At 35.6% G+C, this 21,634-nt stretch overlaps 1 protein-coding gene across 1 annotated transcript in view; it reads right to left on the reverse strand.

Annotated features, from left to right (window-relative positions):
- Positions 1-21,634, reverse strand: part of atrnl1b (attractin-like 1b) — a 62,906-nt gene that overhangs the window by 16,602 nt on the left and 24,670 nt on the right. The window contains exons 20-25 of the mRNA XM_055022642.1: positions 19,819-19,912; positions 14,460-14,512; positions 12,333-12,427; positions 12,058-12,136; positions 9,421-9,578; positions 4,745-4,806 (exon numbers count right to left, since the gene is read on the reverse strand). Of these exons, the coding sequence (XP_054878617.1) occupies positions 4,745-4,806; positions 9,421-9,578; positions 12,058-12,136; positions 12,333-12,427; positions 14,460-14,512; positions 19,819-19,912 (541 nt within the window). The remainder of the gene's footprint in view (positions 1-4,744; positions 4,807-9,420; positions 9,579-12,057; positions 12,137-12,332; positions 12,428-14,459; positions 14,513-19,818; positions 19,913-21,634) is intronic.

Here is a 21,634-nt window from a genome sequence, read left to right on the forward strand (position 1 = left end):
ATAACCCAACACTGTGATCATTAGTCAAGGGAAAGTCAGCAAGATCTAAGCTGATCTGGGAGGAGAAAATTGACTGATTGAGAGCTTCCACTTCATTATCCTTTAGATACATAATGTCAGGATGATTATCCACTAAAGAAGCAGTTTTTAAGAGCTGGCTAGAATGGTGAAGTTTGAGTTTTACATTAAATTTCTCAAAAACAGATTAATATTTTTTTATTATCATTTTGTGGATAAAACTGTCTACATTAGATTTCTGCTATCAAATTCGAATCAATCAAATGTTGTTCATTTAGTAATATAGTAGGTATGGGTTTGAAAAAAATTATGGTATTAAAATCACAAATATTTCTTACAGTTTTTAATAGGAGATCAATAGAATAAAGCCACAATGTTATCATATTCAATAGATTTTATTTAAAACTAACACAAACACATTATGAAATATGGTGGATTATTTTGGCAGCTGGATTATTTCTTCTTTTATTAAAGGCATTGTCTTATTTTTATTTTTTATTTTTTGGACAAATATTGTGAAATCACATTAAATGTCATCATAGATGGAAATATCAAACGAGCCCATGCTTTTACACCGAAACATCTTATTTTTTCCTAATTATCACTGAATAAAAAAAAAGGACAAAATTATTCTGTATGTCCAGAAATGGAGTCTAACAGCTGTCGGCCCAGCACCGTCCTTCTGTCTTAAGAGCCATGCTACACTTTTGTCATTTGCACTCCGATAAAATGAGCAAACATCTCACAGGAGCCAGACAACCATCTCCAATGTTATGAGCCAGTTTTTTGGAATGTAAACTTCAGGTCGCCACGTGTTCTAGATGTGTTTGATCAGATGTTTGAACAAGATGATAACAAAAAAACTGAAGCTTAGATCTGCTGCTTCAGTTAAACATTTTATTTCTGACACCACAAAAAAAGAGAAGCATCTGCTCCTTTAAAGACTGCTTATCAGATGCAAACAATTCAAGAAGTCTCTTAAAATGATAAATCACAAGAAAAAACATTCATGGTATTTGTCTGAGTTATAATGACTCAGTAACAGAATAATTTAAAGATGAAATACGCGTTTTGTGCACACACCCATCCTAAAATGTTTTGATTTTAAAAAATGGGTTGATCTTATTGAAGAAGAAAGAAATGAAAACATTAGAAAAGTTGTGATGTCCGTTCTCTGCTCCTTATCTCTCGTTCAAGGAGCTCTAAAATACCCTGTGGGGTGATTTGACATTTTGTCATCAGGCTGATTATGTTTCCTGCAGGTTCAAGTCTCCCCAAATCTTCCCTCACGTCCACAGACACACTTCGTCACACACACAAAAAACAGCTCATTAGTGAATCAGTGCTTTTTTCCTTTTTTCTTCTTCTTGGGTTTATGGGTCACTGAGAACTGGACAACACTGATACAGACAAAGGCTAAATGGAATTATTATGATCTGCCTACCAAATGGGAAAAACACAAATAGTTCACTGCATTCCTGTGGAACAAAATGCATACGATTAAGTGTGAGAAAATGAAAGAATAAGACTGCGTTCAAAGACTTGAACAGGTGAAGCTTTAAAAATAAAAATATTTGCAGTCTTAAACTGTATGTTTGTTATATAAACACAATGACTGACTAAAATAACATACAAATAAAAATATTTAATCTTTTAAGAATGTTTAGATTTTTTAAATATTGTTGAGTTTTCTGCAACAGAAAAATATAAAGTTGGTTGAACCCGATTTTCTTTGATGCATAAAACATGAGAAAATGAAGATATTAACTTCTTAAGGAATGGGAATTGCTGCATTTGCAGAATTTCATCTGAAGCCTCAAAAAGTTATTATCAAAGCCAATGCTAACTGTAAAGGACATGGCATAAACAAGCCAACCTGTTAACATGTGTCAGTTACTAAAGATCTGTAAACATCTTTTATGTTTTTTTTAATCTACTTTTGCTTAACTTTGGCTTTGTTAATATAACTGGAAACAGATTGGGGCAGACTGCGTGGTTTGGTTGATTTTATCTTTTTGCATTTTTCCCCTGCAAGTCTCCCATGTAGCTTTGAAATACAGTAATCTGTGCAACATTGGATTTTTTGTGCCATTAACTCTTATGAATGCTATGAATATATTATCATTGTAATTGTGTTTTTATTGAACCACTTTCATTCCTTAATGTTGGAATATCTTCTTATTTTTATGCTTTTCATATTCAGTATATTTTCATGTACTGTAACGCAACCAATTTGCATATGTAATGGAAAGAAACGGTTTTGATGCATTTTGATTTTGTATCCAAAATTTTGGCCAATATGGTAGGAGGATCAATTTAATTTGTTTTATGAATTTAATATATTCAATAAACAACTTTCCAAAAAATATGAATAAGTAAAAATCTGAATCAATGTTTCTTACAATTCTTGACAATTGAGGCTCGAATGGCAACCTATCTGTGTTTTGTTCGAATTAATAAATTACTCACCAACTGCTGAAATTTCAGTGAGAAAGTAGGCCCACTGTTAGCAATCACAGATAAGTGGATGCAAGATTTCAATTGTTTTATTTCTTCTCTTCTCAAGCTTCCTGTTGATACAGCACCATCCTGGGAGAAACAGTAACGCTGTATGCAAGAAAGCTGAAGGGCCATCATTGGACTTTCAAATCAATCCAATGTCCTAAGAAAGTTTCATAAAAAGTCATAGAAGATACTAGTTTTGTTACAGTGATGTGATTTAACCGTTTAAGGTGGTTGCAGTATGCCTATTAAACAATAAGTTGAAAGTATTTGTCTATGAGGAGTGGGCAGCAATTGTTAAGGTTCGCTAGCAGAAGCGAGAATCTGGCTATTAATCTGTGGAGTTTGGCTATTAAACTGACTTGAATTTTATTGTTAATGCAGGTCATAACAATAAAAGGGTGCTTTATTGGTAAAGATAGGTTGAATAATCAGACCAAAGTTGTTGTTGAAAGTGGAATTTTGTCTATAATTTGGAGAAACAACCTGCAAAGTAAAATTTGTTCAGATAGTTCATTTGTTCCTCTTTCATTCATTTAGCTTCTAGTTCACACATTTTGCAAATAAAAAACATGGCAAATTTGTTTTCTGATGTCTAACTTTGTAAATCAAGAGAGACTTGCCAATTATTTTCCCCCCTTATTTAACCAGGTAAAATCGCATTGAGACCAGATCTTATTTGCAAAAAGGACCTGGGCAGAAAATCTTCAGGACACAAGTAAAACAAATTAATCCATAATAACAATACTTGAATGAATTATATTCTTGATTTTTAGTAGTTTTTGTTGATGTTTCTTATTATATTCAGTTAAAGTAAACATTTTATTTGATCTAAGATTAAAGAATATTTTCCTCCCCTTCCCACCCCGCAAATAATCCTTCCGACTGATTTTGGTGGTTTATTACATCTAAAACTATTTAGATTTCAGAACTAAATATAAATGTACAAAAAACCTGCATTTTATCCAAGAGGTTTAGTTTTTTTCATATCCGCAGCTGTCCGCCTCAGTTTCACCTTTGAAGGATTCTAGATTCGTTCTGTTCAGACTGTAATATGATCACCTGGAGGCAGCAGCTAACTGACTGTGTGACAGCTTTTCTGGAAACGTATTGTGGATTGGGCGCAGATGGACAGCTGCCTCAGGGAACGGCTCTCCATTATGACAACACACACATGCACATACGCACGCACAATTTAAGCAAACCAGAACTGCACACCTTTAAACGCAAATCAACAAATGTAGAGAAGCCACACAAGACGTGCGTTCTTAATAACACAGGCAACAAACAAATGCTATGACGTTGGAGAGTACAGGTGTATTAAAAGCATGCAGACTTTATATAATTTCTTTTTACAGTATGTAATTGAAAGCATAAGTGCAGAAGTCACAAACGCATCATCTTTATGCACTCAGACATTAATGTGCGTTTCAAACAGCTCAACCTATTCATTAGAAACATTTTAATGATGAAAGACTTCCTTCACAGTTCTGAGCAGGAAAGAAATGATTAAGAGCCCTCATATCCTGATCACCCACGTCTTCTCTTTAGATGCCACTTACAGAGAATTATGCACATTCTTAAAGTGTTAGTGGTAGTTAATGTACCACTTTAAAACACGTATTAGTAATAAGAAACATGGAGAGGAGAATGAAGACATTGTTAATAATCATTTTTGACTGATTAAGGGGATTTAATGCATAGCTTATACAAACAAAGTACAGTTAATGTTTAAGGATCAGACCTTTTGACTCCTTCAAAGAAGTTGTGAGAAATGCTTATCCAAAGTTTTCTCTGGATGTTTTCAGTGATTTTGTGTGAATAAGCTGCTAGTTTGTGTTAAAAATACACTTAAACTAAAGGGATGGAAGGATAGCTGGTTTTTAATTCTGTTCTTAAAACTCTTCAGTGAAAATATTCTAAATATGAGGACAGTTTTCAGGAAGTTGATATGTTTGTTTAAATCATCAATATTTAAAGACAAGCAGTCATCTTTTTTTCCCCCTTATGGGCACGAGGGGAACATCCATAGAGGAATATGGATATTCCTGCAGGATTATCCTTCAAAAAATCTGTAGAACTAATTTTCAAAGCTTTTAAACAAAAACAATGAAAAGATTGTACTGACAAGGTTAATTAGTTTATATCTACTATATTTAATTTGTATCCTTCCAAGAAACATCTAAAGCGATAAGAAGACTGAATTGCTCAATACAGTACTTACCTGAAAAACGTTACAAAGAATTGGACAAGGTCCATAATACTGTTGTGTTGGGAGAAGGCAATCTATTGGAGAAAAACACAAGACAAATTAGGAATTTCTGAGTGATCTAGAAGGAAATTTGCAAAATGTGAGTCATGGTTAACACAATTATATCAAGAAGGGTAAAAACCACAATACAATTAAATTTTTCCATTGCACCAAACCTGCCTTTGAACATCCAAGAACCTCTGACTGATTTGCCCGAGTTGAAATGTGACATAGTGAGGAGGTTAATGTGACGTGGCACACATAGGTCAAGTCAGCGCTAAGAACCAAGCTGGCCTGTTAAAGGTCACTGATTCACTCAAAGACTTGTTATTAAAACCAGCGTTAAAAAAAATAAATAAAAACTCAACAGAAATTGTCTGATGTAATATTGTGGACAGAGATGAGAACAAGGTAGAAGTTTCTGGCAGTTGACATCAAAAGTCATTTGCTCAACTGGATGGATGTGGTGTGAAGGAACGGCCTGACCTGCAGCTAACACAGTCAGGCCACAAACTGCAATTTACTGAAACACATACAAGATAAAACTAGGAATGAACAATACATTTTACAATAAAGGTTATAATTAATGTGAGGTGGAAAGGCATTTTTAGTTAAAAAGGCAGGAACCAACTGGAACAAATTCTGATTACAATTACGTAACAAACACAAAGTGCAGCCTCTCGGCTTTCATGTTTCCATGTTCGGACTGGATGAAGAGTTTAGGAGTTTCAGCTTCTACACATGAGCCACCTTCTCTTTAAAAAGGGACCAAGTGAACAATTGATTCCAACACTATTTCATTTACAATTTCTTTATTATGAAATACACCTATGAATTCCAATGCGTTTAGGTGTTATGTGATCAGCAAACACAAATTGGTACGCATTTCTCTAACAAAATGAAAATGCACCGCTCTTTAAAAATAGTCAAAACTGGAGTTTTGACAAGTTTTACAATTTGTTATCTGATCCCCAGTATTCCAATGTTATTTAATAAATTGAGGGCTATAGCTCATCAAATTATTTAAAAAAAAAAAATAGCAGAATTATGGGAAGCTGGTCAGAGTCGATGGAAAGGCGAATATAGAGCAGAGGATATGAGCAGGACTACAGCTGTTGCTTTTAGAATCTCTTAAAGAGACAGTAACCTTCAACTGAGAACAAAACAATGCACCAACAATTACTGCATCAGTACCGTGTCTTCCGGACTATACTTAAAAGCGGCATCTTTTTCTTTGTGTGGTTTCCATGATGAGGGGGTTTGAGTTTGAAGATATTTCTCCGTCATGCCTACTGCTAGCATGTGCTTGTTCTAAATGAAAATTAGCGCTTTCTCTTTCCAATTTTGGAAATTTGTAAAATTTTACAAGTTAAGGTTTTATTTGTAAAAAAGAAAAAAGAAAATGTAAAAAAAATTATAAATTAATCAAACTATGGCACAATTCTGCACTACTTTCATATAAGTAAAATTCTAATTATACAGATTGAAGTTATTGGCCGTAACATGAAAAATGCAGAGGTTTCAAAGGATTTAATACTTCTGCATTTTGGATTAAACTAGAAGTCAACTAGAAATAAAAGAAGTAGTAAAAAGTGTTCAATATTTTTCAAAAATTTATAAAAACATATGTTTAATATAATTTGACAGAAACTAGCAGCATCTAAGGATATTCGCATATTTTTAAAAAAGCGAATAAGATGGATTGACTTAAAACGGTGTAAAGGAGGAGAAACAAATTCTCAGGATGAAGCCTGGAAACTGCCAGGCGATACAGGCAAGGAATTTTCTTATGGTTGATTTGTGAGCATTTACAGGCTTATCTGTACATAAACTTGAGGCTAGGTTTTAAATGAAAACACTCTAATATGGATTGGTTTTACACTTACAAATAGACATAATAAAAGCATACACAAAGATTAGATTGATAGGAGTCTAACTTTATACGAAACACAATACACCAGTTATTTTGGTGATTTGTGTATTGTTGCCTCAAAGGCAATATGTCCAGTGAATAATGAGTCAGGAATATGGTTCATCTTCATTAAAGGAGAGATTACAGACAGCCCTAGCAGCTAAATCATATATGATAGGCCACATCATGGTGACAAGTCATTATCTACTACAGATGCTTTGCAGCCAGTCTGCCCCGAAAACATTTAGAACCACAAAAACAATGTCATCTGCAGCTGTATTCAGTCTCTGATTGGCAACATGTAGTGCTGGGTAATGGAGCACAATTTTGCTTTTAGAGGTGGACCATTTGCGTCACATTTGTTGCTCTGAATGGCAATTTTGAAAAAAGTGGATGGTACAAAATAGCGAAAAGAAAAAAATAGAGGTTACCACAGGTTGTTAAAACAGAGACAGTTTACCAGCAACCAATAGTGGCATCGCTAATTTATATTTTCCATAACAATGAGCCACTGAAAAGCGACAAACATTATAACATTATTTTTCATTAATAGTGAAAGGGAAGAGAGTCCTTATTTAGGTTGAGAATCTTTAGTAAGCTGTTTTTGGAAAACTCCATTACCCTCTTAAACTTTGTTCACCTTTGGCTTCTCTCTACGTTATTAACAAAAAGATGAGAAGCACTGATCTGAAATGCGATGCTCACTGACACGCCTAACGTGAAAAGTACAAATGATTGTCTGGCTTTTTAATGAGTGGGACTCCTCTGTTATGTGCTTATACAACTCACAGCAATATATGTAGGGTTAATTTAATTTCAGTCTGTTCATCTCAGCCATTCATTTTATATGAAAACTTGATGAATGGTGCGTAAAGCACATGGTTCCCAAATATCTGTGATGGCAAAATCCATGTTTTAATTTTCCAATACAATTATGGCAGATACTTGTCAGGCTTTGAATATTAAGTTAGAACAGATGAAGATCTAATGATAGGAGGAAGAGAAGAAAAGAAAGAAGGAAAATGGATGGATAGATGGAAATAATGTCAGGATATAGAATACAAATATGTTTCAAATTTTTTTCACTTTCTAAACTTCTCCAGGGTTGGAGAATCCTTAAAATCAATCAGGTCATCCAATAACCCTGAAAGCAAATGTCAACTGATGTCACTGAAAAATCTCTGTCCATCCTGATTTACATGAAAACCGCTTATTTTAAAAGCTTAGACCTTACAAAACAAAGACTAATCTCTTCCAGATTTCTGCCTCAGCTCAACTGGGTCTCCAGAACCAGTCCAGCATCACATGGCCTAACCAGGAAAGAAGCCTTATCCTGTAATAGAAGCTATTTGCTTTTATGGCGTGGGCTCGGTCCATAATAAGTAAGTGACTGTCGGCCAGGAAATTTAATAGAAAACTATTACTGGGCCACCTCCACAGATGGACCATCCCCGAAGATGTTATTACCTCAAGGTGGTCTACTCATCTACCATGCGATGTGGTGCGACAGGATATAAAAATCAATATGTGGGAGTGGGCTAATTAACAAAACGGGCACTGTGTGCTATTATTAGTAATCACTACTCCTATCTGGAACTATCGTATTTCTCAGAAAAAGCTTTCCTGTCTTGCTTAAACAAAGACGGTTAGTAATACTAGAAGGGTTTCTTGAGAACTGGTTGATAATTTTGATGTTTTTTAAATAACCTGATGCACATGGTTACATACATTTTATCAGAATGTATCAATGAAATAATTTGTCTACCCATGTAAATTAAGTTGGTGAATCAAAATCAAACTAGCAAAACATAAAGGTAGTAAAATACAATGAAGTAAATTGGCTTAATCATTTATTAGAAACCTGCTAAGCTTAGCTGCTACAACTTTTGAATAAAGAAGTTCTTACATGTTTCAAATTCTCCAATTTTTATATCAAATTGACTATTATTTAGCCATAAATATATATCTTAAGTTTACTTTAATGCATTTGCTAAAGTATTTTTCTCTTACTTTTTATTGGTTAATAGCCAGGGATAATATCTTTCAACATACTAAATTGCAACATTTATCATTACATTCATCATTACTCAATGTGTATGTTGAAGGTAGTAAATTTAATCTATTTCTATACATGTATTTCTCTTTAGAAAATCTTTTGCAACATCTTAGCTCAACAAGCATCAATACATCTGTTTCTAATGCCCTTAATTGTTCATTTGTTTGCATCACACTTCTTTGCAGATTCTTTGCAATCTGCTTACAAATAGCTGTCTCTAATTTTAATTCATAATTAGACGCTGATCCTGAATATTATAATAATGTGGCAACTCACTTTGTGTAATGTTGGATCACTTCCCAAAAATAGATAGAGGATTTTTTTTTTACAGACTAATTGTTTAATTACACTTTCTTTATCTCCTTCCATTTATGCAGACATTTGGGGTTTGAAAACCTGACAGAACTAGCCTTGAAGAAACTTTGCTCTAATTGGACCTTAAGGGACTGCGTAAGTGGATGGCATTTTGTCTGCCATGCTGCCACAGGTTTTTATGCAACTCCAAGACACTTGGAGAGAATAAATACTATTTTTCCAGTGATAATTCCAGACCCGTACTATAATCAAATCCTCTGACTCATCTTTTCAAAGAAAGTACAGAATGCTAGACGGCATCTAAAAATAAGATTGTTTTTCACAAAAAATCTACTGCAAATTCAGCCGTCAGGTGCTTGTTGTTACCTGGATCTTGATGGGCCATGAGAAGTTACTGACGTACACGTAGAAGGTAATGTTAGGGTTGCTTCTGAAGGTGAACTTTTCACAGGAGAAACTGTCCCTGTAGTCCTTAATGTTCGTTTTGGACACAATGGGAACCTCCTCTCCAGAAATGGTCCCAGCTGTTGAAACAAAGTGTTTATTTTCAGTACAAAGCCATTTAGCTTTTAATATAAAAAAAAAAAAAATGAAGCACGCTTACACAGAGATGGAGGTGCTTTAGCTGCAACGTGTTATTATAAATGCATTAACGAGTTTATTTGTCCATTTCAAACAACAGGAGAGCACTCATGTGCAATTACCATTATTTCTTAACTGCATTTAACTTTGTTGTTGTTCAAAAAAACAGTATTGTAGAATTACACATGCCTATTATATTTTATACTAAAATGGATACAATGTGGGTGAAAAGCTCAGCTTGAACGACAAACATCCCTTTTCTGAACTCATGATCCCACTTCTTTATGCATAATGTGATGGCCCAGATTTCCCATTTAGTATTCACAGATTTCTGGTGAGGCACCAAATACATTCAGAATTCATATATGAAACAGTTCCTATAGTTTGAATGTTAGTAATATTGTTTTTGGGTGAGCATTGCATTGCCCATCTTAAAATTAAAGCAATTTTTAAAGAAAAGTGGTAAAAATAGACCATTTTCCATCTGTCTTAATGTTCCAAATCATTTCTTTTTCTTCTTCATGTCAGTGCTTTCTCAGCATTGATATTCCAATCCACAGCTCTAAAACAAAGCACTGAAAATGACAGCTTGAGTGTAGCTACGTGAGCATGTTTATCTTAATTGAAATCACCCCCCACACCGCCTTTTATCCCCCCCAACTAAAGGCGCCTCTTGCTCTTGTCAATTGTGAAGAGGCTTCTATTCCTTCTGAGACAAAACAACTATGCTGGGGAGAAGTGGGGACTCAAATTCAAATATTAACGACGGTGCACTGAAAAAGTTAAGGTTGGCAAAGAGAAGCGTGTGGGGTTAACGTGTTTTAGTGGGGAGAAAATGTCAGTGTTGAAGGAACGGAGAGAGAGCGCCAGACGACTTGGGTGGAAGAAACGCAAGGCGGGAGATAAACAGTGGCACCGGACAACTGCAGTGTCCTTGGGTGTCTTTCCTCAGGGGACGAACAGCAGCAGAGACACCGTAAATGCCAACAGAGGAGGTTTAACATTTGGTTTTGTTGTCTCTCCTTTAAAATATCCAATTATATGTTTCCTATATTGCAAAAATCAACAAAATCCCATACCGTGAGAATTCTAAAACCCAAGAACTCTGAACTAAACTATTTTATAAGGCAAATGACAGAGTAACAACAGAAAACTTGAAAATATTCAAAGCTTTAAAGCCTTTTCATTATTTTTTAAACATACAGATTTTAAAAAGCCCATTTCTGAAACAGACTTTTGGAAACCAAGCATCTCTAAAAGGAATTGCACTTTCATTTAGAGAGTGATGGAATGTTGTCTGAAACCCCAGACTCTCACCATCTGAGTCTGTAAACAGAAAACAGACTTTTCTGTGAACAGAAAACACTTCCTAGACGAAAAACCCCTTTCTAACAGGAATATGTCAGAGTGATCTGTGTCCACTTGTTGAGAAAACAAAAATAGGGAAAGCATTGTGAAAAATGAACAGCAAAAAATATTTTTCAACAACACTATATTCTCTGTGACAATGGAACGATTGTAAAATAAGATCTAAATAAGGAATAAACTAAATCGAGAGAAGAAGACACAGCACTGTTTATGCCACTGATATGACAAATCGCTCCAGCACTGAGTTGACAAACAGGTGATCTTAAGATGACTGTCGTTTGTGAGCTTAAAGTTTCTCAGGTAAAAAAATATATACATTTTGTTTCAGCCTTACGGTTTTTGCATGTGCTCTGTCGAGATATCTGATCAAAATGTTTGTGCCTGTCAGAGGATTGCTTTATAAATCAAAATTGATAATTATTCTGTACAAAAATCTTCCTACAAGCTCACAATAACTAGAGCAGAAAGTCATTTTCTGTGTCTGAGCCAAATGTATGACAGGTTCTAAATTTCTTTGATCAGTATTTTAGCTTCTATTGTAATATCCATAACCTCCTGCCTTTTGTGCCTTTTTCTTATTACTAAAAACATGGACATGGGAATCAATGTTGCAACCACAGGTGACAAGCGAAATGAAAATAAAGGTTGTAAAACTGATATAGAGTATGCCCTTTAATTATATTTCATACATGTATTTCATTCAATGTGAATTGTTTCAGGTGAAATTGGCTTCATTGAATGACCTGAGCTAAACTAAAGATATACAGTCTGCACAATTATGTGCACATAATAATATTTCCATGTTAATAGGAAATAATTGATAGTGTTCCAGTGACTTTTCTGCAAAATGCCATATAGGTAATTATTATTTGCAAAATCTAGTGTTGAATATACCTCAGAAAAAAAATACAAAAATTAATTTAGCTACAGCTAACAATCTATCATCTTTGTTTAAATTGAAAAATTATTAAATTCAAACTAATAGGACTGGAACCATTATGTCTACTTAATTTTAGATTGCATGAAATAAAAATGATGTAAACACAAACGTACCTGTTGAGCCCACGGACCACGTGATGTTGAGGTTAAAGTTATTTGATGCATTGATGGACATGTCTAAGTTCTTGTTTGCCTTAAAATGAAAAACATAAATCCAGGCAGATCTTGTCAGGGAGACAATATGTACAACAGCAAAAAAAAAGCATGTCAACATTTTATTTCAGAAAAGCTAAACATCAACAACTAACTATAATCATTACTTATAAAGATATTTGATCTAAAGATCAAGATCTAGAGCTAAACAACTACAAATATAATCCTAACCCTACCTGCTCAGGTGAGGCCATGAAGTTAATGGCAGTGTAATGCTTGTCATCCTCCTGGATGAGGCTGAATGTGAACTGGTAGTCAATCAGGAGGTTATCTGTTGAAAAGACGAACGTAAGAAATATAAATGTGATTAGCCAGGAAAAAAAAACACAGGAAGCGTTTTGAGTTATTTACAAGTTCTGAAAGTATAGATTCTAAGTTTCCTAATGAATGTGAAACACATAGAAATAAAAAAAAAAACATTTGAATACTGACACTAACAAAATATCCCCATACCCGTTTCATCACATTAAACTGCAAGTTTTAAATGCGTCTCACAAAAGCTCTTCAGTGCTTGCATTATAATCTATTTCTTCAAAGAATAGTAGTTGTGAAGTTCATCACGTGAGAAACTAAAAAGTATTTCTGCAAATATGAATGCCTCTGATCATATCCTGAAGTGTTTTTTTTTTCACCTGTATCTTTATGTTAGATTTTGTCATCTAAGAACCGTACATCTGTTAGCTTCAGAGACGTAATTATTCTAATGTCCTGCCGCCCTCTTTCTGCTGTCAAAGTATCCATCCACGCATTGCACTCTGGAGAAACTTTATGGATGCACAACAGTTCCCTAAGTGGAGAATTTTCTTTTCTTCTGTCACAACATTTACTTATGGATCCACTCCTATGTTAAGCAGCCATGTGTTTGTTTCAAACATGCAGCTCATTGGCCAAAACCAATAACAAAAAGTGTGTGAATAGACAAAACCAAGCCTTGTATGTTAATAAGCTGTACGCTTCTCCACCCAATTAAATGGCACAGATTTACTCAGTAAACAAGTTGAATTCAAACACAAAGTTTACCATTTTAAAATCTCTGAAATTGTTTTTTAAAGTACACAGCTTCTGTGAGTATATATTGCAAAAAAAAAAAAAAAAAACATTATTCAGAAACATTTTTTTCCCCTCAGTTTCTGCTTTGGCGACTTGTTTCTAGTTTTGTCATGGCACATCACTAATTAATCATATTACACTGCACTTGATGTTTGACATAATATATTTGACAAAGAAATGTGCTTAGGATGAGTAGGATCAAGTAGAAATAAAATTTCTAATCAGAATTATTATTTTTGCTGTTAAGTCAATATTATTGTAATATGAATTCAGAGAAACTTGCTGATGATGTCAAATTCATCCAGACCTTGCTGTGAATTTAACTGAGATAATCTTCAAGTTTTTGTAAATGTGTAAGATTTATCTCCAAGACAAACGCATTAAACTGAATTTTCAGTTCCTCCTTTAAATACATGAGTCTGGATAGAATGTCTTTTATGGGGACAAGATAGGATTATCAGTCAGCATGCTTCAAAACTTAACACAAAGCAATCCATTACAGAAAGAGCTCACTAACAAATCCTGAGACAAAGCTGACCACTGTCACACTGAGCATGCTATATTAAATCTGTGCTCAATGGCCTTTTTGACTGCAGGTAGTGTCGTGTTTACAAAGCAGAATAACAAAGCTCAAGGAACTCCGGTGGTGTCCAGAGGTTAAAACAGGCTTCGGGCTTCTAGTTTTCTGTGTCCTCCTTCTCCTCAATGAGCCTGTTGTCAGGCTATGACATTTTAAAAGGGACAAAGCCTTGGCAAAGGCTCTGAAGTCAGTAGCAGAGTGCTGAAAGACATAACAAATTACAAAGTACTGCTGCAGTGTTGTGAAGGACACCCCATCATGCAAATAAACACAGGCAGCAGCATGAGCAGGAACTGAAGCAGACGTGTGCATTGTGCACCTCCATAGATGCTCTTCTTATTTAAAAGTTGCGCTATCCTTTCGTTACCTTTCTAAATGAATAAATGAATAGGTGTGAGATTGAGTGAGTAGACAAGTGGAGAATTTTGACTCCTCTGTCTCCTTGATTAGCTCAATCACTCACTCCCTGTGATGCACTTGACATTTTCACGACAAGTCATTCTGTCATCGAACAAGCGCCCCTGGTGCCAAACTGTTAAGATGTGCCATCTGCCCAGAGCGGAAGAGTGTAAGAAGAGAAGTGGGAAGCAACGAGAGAATAACCCATAAAATGTGGATGTGTGTGTGTGTGTGTGTGTGTGTGTGTGTGTGTGTCCAGTGGAGAATTACTCACAGTAACAGGTTCCTCTGAGTGGATTGCCAAGGTAACGGTTTTCTGAGTCACATCTGCAGCAAATAATACAGGATAGAGAGAAGCAGATGAAGATGAGCACTAACAGATTGAGAGCAAAAAACAACGCCTCTTGTCAGGGGCGGTGTATGCCAAGTGCCAGCGCATTAGCTCCTGCTGTTGGCACCTCATCAAGCCTCTTAACTTCTGACATAAAGGAAACAATCTGACAGCTGATAGAACAGACTTTTTCTCAACTTTGATTAAACTTCAACAGTGACGAGAAACACAGCTCATCTCCCCACAATTGCTAAACAAAAAACGTGGTACAGAAAAAATATAATTTCAACATCAGTTCTCAACTAATTAAGAAACAAAATACTACACTGACATTGGAAAGGGGGTAGAAATTAATTATAGAAATGCCTTGGAAACAGGTGAAACTAAATGTAGGCATACACTATATAAAAAGATGCCCAATCTTCTGCACTAAATGGCGACACATCTGTGGATATCTTTTAAGGCACATCGTTTTGATTTTGTGAGAAATTTTTAAAGAAATTTTAAGAGATTGAAGGAAGAAAGTTTTGGACCAAGTCTGGTTCATTCTTGGATGCAATTTACAAATGTGTGATGGTGATGTATTCTCAAAATAATCACAAACCTAATGGAAACATAGGCCTGTGATTAGCAAACAGATATTTATCTCACAATTCTCAATTTATGTGTTGTTTGGATTTAATCCTGATGTAAAGTTGCAATACATAGATACCAGGAAATATCTGTTTGCTTTTTTTTTACTAAGGAAAAAGCTGCACAGTCAGTGGCAATAACATGGAAGGGGAGAAGCATCGCTTCCTATAGCCAAACACCTATTTCTTTGGATAAAGACAAAACAAAAACTGTCATTATCTTCTGGGCTTAATAGATTTATAATGCTTGATTTTGCAGAGTGATTTTCTACCTTTAAATGCATTTGAAGTTATTAAAAGGTAGAATCCAAATGGGAAGATTACTATTACTTTTTACTAAAATAAAGTGTCCTTAGCAGTCAGTGATGCTGTTGGCTCAAACATCTGCAGTTAGTCAAATTGTGGACTCAGCCAAAACAGGCCAACTTTAAATATGAAGAGCTGCCAAGTAAAAATAATTTGTTTATATCCACAGAGGGACGTCAACAGTTCTGAGAATATGTGTGCACATTAGTGTGTTTTATCAACCTCATGGCTTTCCAAAGCGCTCTAATCAATCCAAGCATATGGTCATGTTCACTGAACTGCATTGCCCTTTATCTTATTTGAATGCATCTCTCCTCTCTGAATCTCGGTTGTTTATGCCCCGAACTCTCAACAATTCACTGTGAAGTGAAGTCTTTCTCCAAAGCATTATCCTATATAAGCCAGAATTGTACAAAAAAAGTGGAAATGGTTCTAAAAATTACCTCTCTCATTGCACCAACTATGCTTCGCAGTTATTTCATCTTTCAGACGACTAATTAAACTTGTTAGAATGTGAAAAATCAGAGGTGGTGGTGAGGAGTCAGAGAGGACGGCAGCGGGCGGGCGGGAGGGAAGCCGACTGAGAGACAACAACGCCGCCGATGATGATGATGATGAGGAGGCGGCTGTGAAGCGGCGTTACATTGTAAAATGATCGACTCCGGTTCTTAAAATAATTCGGCAACACTTCAGGAAAGCTGGGGGGAGTTTTGCGTCACTTCTAAAGACTCCACTTCTTTCGCACGATGAAAGAAGAACTATTCAATATTCTTCAGGAACTTGAATAGTTTTTTGCTGTTCTCGCTGATTGATCCTAAACAGGTAGAATGTTTTGTTCCCTACAACAAAAAAAGAGATGAAGGACAAATGCTGCCACAGGCTACTGGAAGCTTAGAGAACGTTGTTGAGTATTTAAACTTTCTGGCATTTAGAGGGCAAAATCCACACACCCACTTGCTCATCAGTATAATTCAGCTCCTCGACTCATTCAGTATCTTAATTTAATCTACACCGGCATGCAACCATGCACGCGTCCAAACTTCAGGCAGTCCCTCTTCTCTGTATCTTAATTTGATCTAGACTCAGCGTGAACCTTTGTCTGTGCCCGTGCAACCTATAAACGCAGGCTACGTCAGGCACAGAAGCGTTCGCTACCGCCGCTGCCTCCTGCATGAGAAATTTTTCTCATTAAAGTATCCATCTAAATGAGCAAAAAGAAGAAAAACTTTCCCGATGTCTGATCGTCGTAATGCCGCATAGACAAAATCATTATCTTTTCCACCCTCAAAACAATTATTATTCTGCACCAATGCACTCTTTGCTTCATTAGTACAGCTATTATTTCAAGTCTTAATAGCAGCCGTGGCTTCAGTGTAAGCACAGGTGGAAACCTGCATCTGTGTTCTTTGCAGACTTGTGGTTCAGTCTGCTAATCACTGCACTGGACTGCATTTTCTGGAAGAAGAAATCAATGTGGCACTTTGTCGATTGTGCAAAGTGCTATATATTCAGTATTACAGTTGACAGAAAGCAATGAGGATTCACAGAGGTCTTACTCTCCTGCAGCCCCTCTTCATTACCTTCAATACTTCATAGTTTGCCTCAACACTAATAATAACATTAGAAACCACAAAGCAAGATTTAATGACATTGTTTGTTGTTCAAGCATTTCACAAGTGTGAAATTTAGTTGAATTAAAATTATTTGTTCAAAGAACTGGGCAGTAACATTACATGGAGATCTTGGTCATTTTAACCAAGATCTGCCTTGAATCTATCTTGGTTTTATCAGACATAAGCCAAAATGAGAGGACAGTATGATATGCTGAGCTGCTAACATAATGTAACATATTGTTTGTTACTGTTAAAATAATAGCCCTGGTTTGGCTAGAGGGCCTTTTGGTGTCCTTAAAATGCATTTGTTCAGCCCCTCTGACCACAAGTCAAGTCAAAATTTGGCCAACAAATCAGAGTACGATTAATAACCCCGAAGATTTAGAAACTGTCTATTTTTTCCTTCAATTAATGCAACAGTGTGGGACTGTTAATTTAGTTAAAATGGAACTGAAGAAAATACGTATTGTGTTTTAATACATTAATGCTACAAAGACTAAGAACTGTAAAATGATTTTGTTCAGGTTCTATCTCACAGGTATAAGCATTTTAGATTTTAAAATAAATGGCAACGTCAATATTGTACATCAGCATTGCATATCAGCAGCATATCATGATGCTTTAACATTATTCACAAAAAGTTCATGCCTCGTCTTTGACCCAGTCACTGTTTCCTACCTGAATGCCAAAATATTGAAACACAGTTTAAAAGCTTTGGCAGCTTCTTCTATGCAAATTTAGAAGAGGATCTACATTTGCATAGAACTTTCTGACTCAAGAATTATTTCAGAAAAGAAAAATGGTGAACTTTTTTTATAAAACCATATCTAATTACAATACAAAAAAGGAAAAGTTCAAAAAGGCAAAGTCAAAAATGCAACTACATAAGTGTAAAAATGATAAATAGAAATACAGGATAGTGCATGAGATTTAATTTTCAGCCAGGTATTGGCAGCCTTTGTGCAAAATAACTCAGAAGGAAAACGTTTTATGTTAAAAAGCATGAATGCTTGTTCAGCTTTCCCTGTGACCCATCCATAACTCTTATTGCATTATCCTGCTTACAGCTGTAAAATCAAGGCTTAGAGGAAATGGCCCTCCCACACAGCTGGAATCCACCGGATCAGCACAAATCACCCTGAATGTGGACTTTCTGGGCGATAATGCAACCCCCCATCAAATCAGCAGCATCACCGCATCCGGGAATTGTGGTTTCCACAAGAGGAAAGGGGATTGGTTCACAGAGATCTGACATCAACACTCAACACCACGTCAGGAGAGCCATGAATCACCCCGACAGAATTAATCACACACATGAATCTCATTGTGTAATTGAAACAGGGCGGCTGGCAATCAGACGGTCTCAAAATGAGATTTTGTTGGTTTTCTTTGATGCACAAAGAGCTGTTTACATAAACCTGATGGATAGATTTGTTTCTGACCTCAATATACTAACATTAATGCAGAATATTTAATTATTCATTTTCTTATCTAGTCATACAATTAAGTAAGAAGTTTATCTAAAACTGAGGTTTTTGGGGGTTTTTATAGGTGATTTCTCATCTATGTTTTTAAGAATGCCAATTTTAGTCTGTTCAGATTGTAAATGGATAATATAACATTTTATAAAAATTGTATTTAAAAAAGGCTATTCCTGCATAGCTGCGGTGAGCCTTCAACTACTTAAAGGACACAAAGTCAAACTTTGTGTGAGGAAGCAGTTGCTGTGAAACCAGTTTAATAACATTTTAAAAGAAATTACAAAATAACTTGAGAGTATATCATATTTTATTAGCAATTGGTACGGCATAACCACCTATTTTCTCAAATCCAACAGGTTTGTTAAGAGAGGCTAAAAGATCAAAAGGATAGATTAGACCTTAGTAATAGTCTCGATATTTAGTGAAGAAAAACATTCTTATTTTCATATATTGACCATTTCTAACTATGTCGATTTATCCCAAAAGACGCCTTGATGGACGTTGGAAGCGAGGGATGGCAGAATTGAACTGAGCAACTGCGCTTATTTTTCCAATTTGGTTTTGCCAACACTTCTTCTATTTGTTCAAGTCTGTGGAAGCAGCACGCCTAGTTGTGGTTCAAAAACCGTGATAACGAAAACTAAAAAGAACAATGGCAAATGCTGTAATGTTTCCTCATCGAAAGATTTACGATAAAATGACAAGTTTGGGTTTTCATCCTTGTCTGTTTGCGCAGCTGATCGCACAGTACCCTAAAACCATTTTTATAATGAAATTAACTAAATAAAAGCGATATTAGGCTACCCATAATCTCCATATGGAAAAGCTTTACAGGAATTAAGAAATATTGGTTATTTTGACGTCTGTCATGTAGGAGTGGACTTCTTTCTGAAAAGAGTAACAATATGTGCAAACGGCTAGTATCAGCAAAGTAATGGAAACAAGCTTGAGAATATAGGAAAATATCAAATAGAAGGTAATTTTTACATTAATTTCTTTTTAAAAAAGTTAAATTTCAATTATAACCTTTCATTCTTTATCAATATTTTCTAAAAACAGCAACAAGTGTTTTGTTTTAAGCTTTTTGAGAAAATATCGTCAGCCTGTCTTTGGTTTTTATTTGTTATTTTTACCCTGATATTGAGCTGATGTTCATAGAACAAAGTGAGGCTTATTTTGGCCAAAACCAGGATATGGGCTTTCAAAAACTGGAGAGATAAACCAGAGTGTGTGTTTAGATTCAGATTTTTACTGAATTTGTTGTACTCACAGCTGGCACTGGTCTCCTTTGATCCCCTTGGTGGTGCAGAAGCACTTGCCCGTTAACACCTGGCATACGTTTGCATGACCGTTGCACTTACAAGCTGGAACAGGTGAAGAACAGATGGGGGGAAAGATTAATAAGAACGAGCATGAAGAGAGAGAGAGTAGACATCTATAAATAGATTACTGAAAGTTCAAAATAATCTATCCACAAGAAGTTGCTACAAATGTTTGAATTGAAAAATACCTGAGAGAGAATTCACATCCCATCATTCCTACAGCCTTAACATTTGTTCTTTTCTTGGACTGTTTATGCTAAGCTAGGCCCCGGATTCTCGCTGTTGCATCAAACACACGACGGAAATTGATATTGATCCAGGAACGACGGTAAACAAAAGCCTTTCCCAAAAGATTGGGTGAACTTTAAAAATCTGACAGACAATTGAGAACCTTCCCCACACACCTTACCCTCAGCTGTGTATGTTTGAGACTCCGTATGTGTGAGAAATGGAAAAGGTGCAGCAATAGATGGGTGGACTGGCTGCTAAAGTGCTTTGACAGAGGCAGGCTTTTAGGTTAGCATTTGAAGGAAAATGAGAGACCCCTTTATTTTAGTTCACTGAGTTTAAAACACTGAGAAGACAGATTACTGAGGGGTCAGTGGTCCTTCTACCCCCATTCCCAAATTCTAACATGGTGCATATAAATATTTTAGATGACTGGAATGCTTTTAACAAACTTTCTAAGTTCTTGCTTTACGACGTATTCGTATTGACACTGACTGCAACTTAAAGACACCATCCAGATGGGTATTTTTTTCCACCAACTATATGGATAGTATAGATTTTTACTGGAGGGTTTCACAAAAATACAGAAAGGTGTAAAAGTTATACTGAAGGAAAAAATTATGTTTCTGCTTTGAGCGCATCTTGTTTGTTGACATCATAAAAGGCACAATAATCGAGCCACTTAGCTAGCAATGGTAAGTAATATGCAGACCAAATTCATGACAGATTTTTAAATATTAAGAAACTTTTGAGTTGCTAGTATTTAACCCTTAAGCTGTGATAGATTCTGCTGAGTTTGGAGCAACTGGACGAAACTGTGACAAAGATTTCTTTTGGATCTTTAACTTGAACAAATCAGTTTTTCATCTGACTGATTTCTGTGCAGACTGCATGGTGCAGCAGATGGTAGCACTGTTGTCTTTGAGCAAGGAGTTTGTACGTTCTGCCTGTACATGTGTAGATGATCTCCAGGGACTCTGGTTTCCTCAGACAGACCAAAAACTTGAATGTTGGATCAGTTGGTTTTTCTAAATGTTTTTTGTCTTATGAGCTCACCCAAGCAGCTTTGCTTCTTTCTGACTTCTGACAGGAATTTTTGCTCATTTCCTCACATTTTGCTTGTCCAGAATGGATTGCAGCGAAGACTGACAGGATGATTCAAACTTTATTTGAATGCACTATATCATAATATAATTCATCTGTGCTACATTCAAATGATTTTGATTCTGGCAATATAATTCTGTAGAACTGATTTGATGACACATTTCTGTATAAATAAATGTGAGTTTTTCTTAAGTGCCCTTAGATAAAATACATAAACATTCTGAACAGAAGTTGAATTTCCTCTGGTGCTCACTGGAATGTGTATGCACAACAGAGATAACTGAAGAGCTCATTATTAGATAGCGTTGCACAAAGTCAACGATTTAAAGCAAATAAATGGGATTCTCAACATATGAAATGGACATGTTTCTTCTGCCAAAAGCCCGGAAAAGACATTCGTTATGAATTTGTGCAAGGTGAACAAATTAAATA

This window comes from Poeciliopsis prolifica, unplaced genomic scaffold (genome assembly GCF_027474105.1).
Source record: "Poeciliopsis prolifica strain line A6 unplaced genomic scaffold, Auburn_PproV2 SCAFFOLD088, whole genome shotgun sequence".
Lineage (NCBI taxonomy): Eukaryota > Metazoa > Chordata > Actinopteri > Cyprinodontiformes > Poeciliidae > Poeciliopsis > Poeciliopsis prolifica.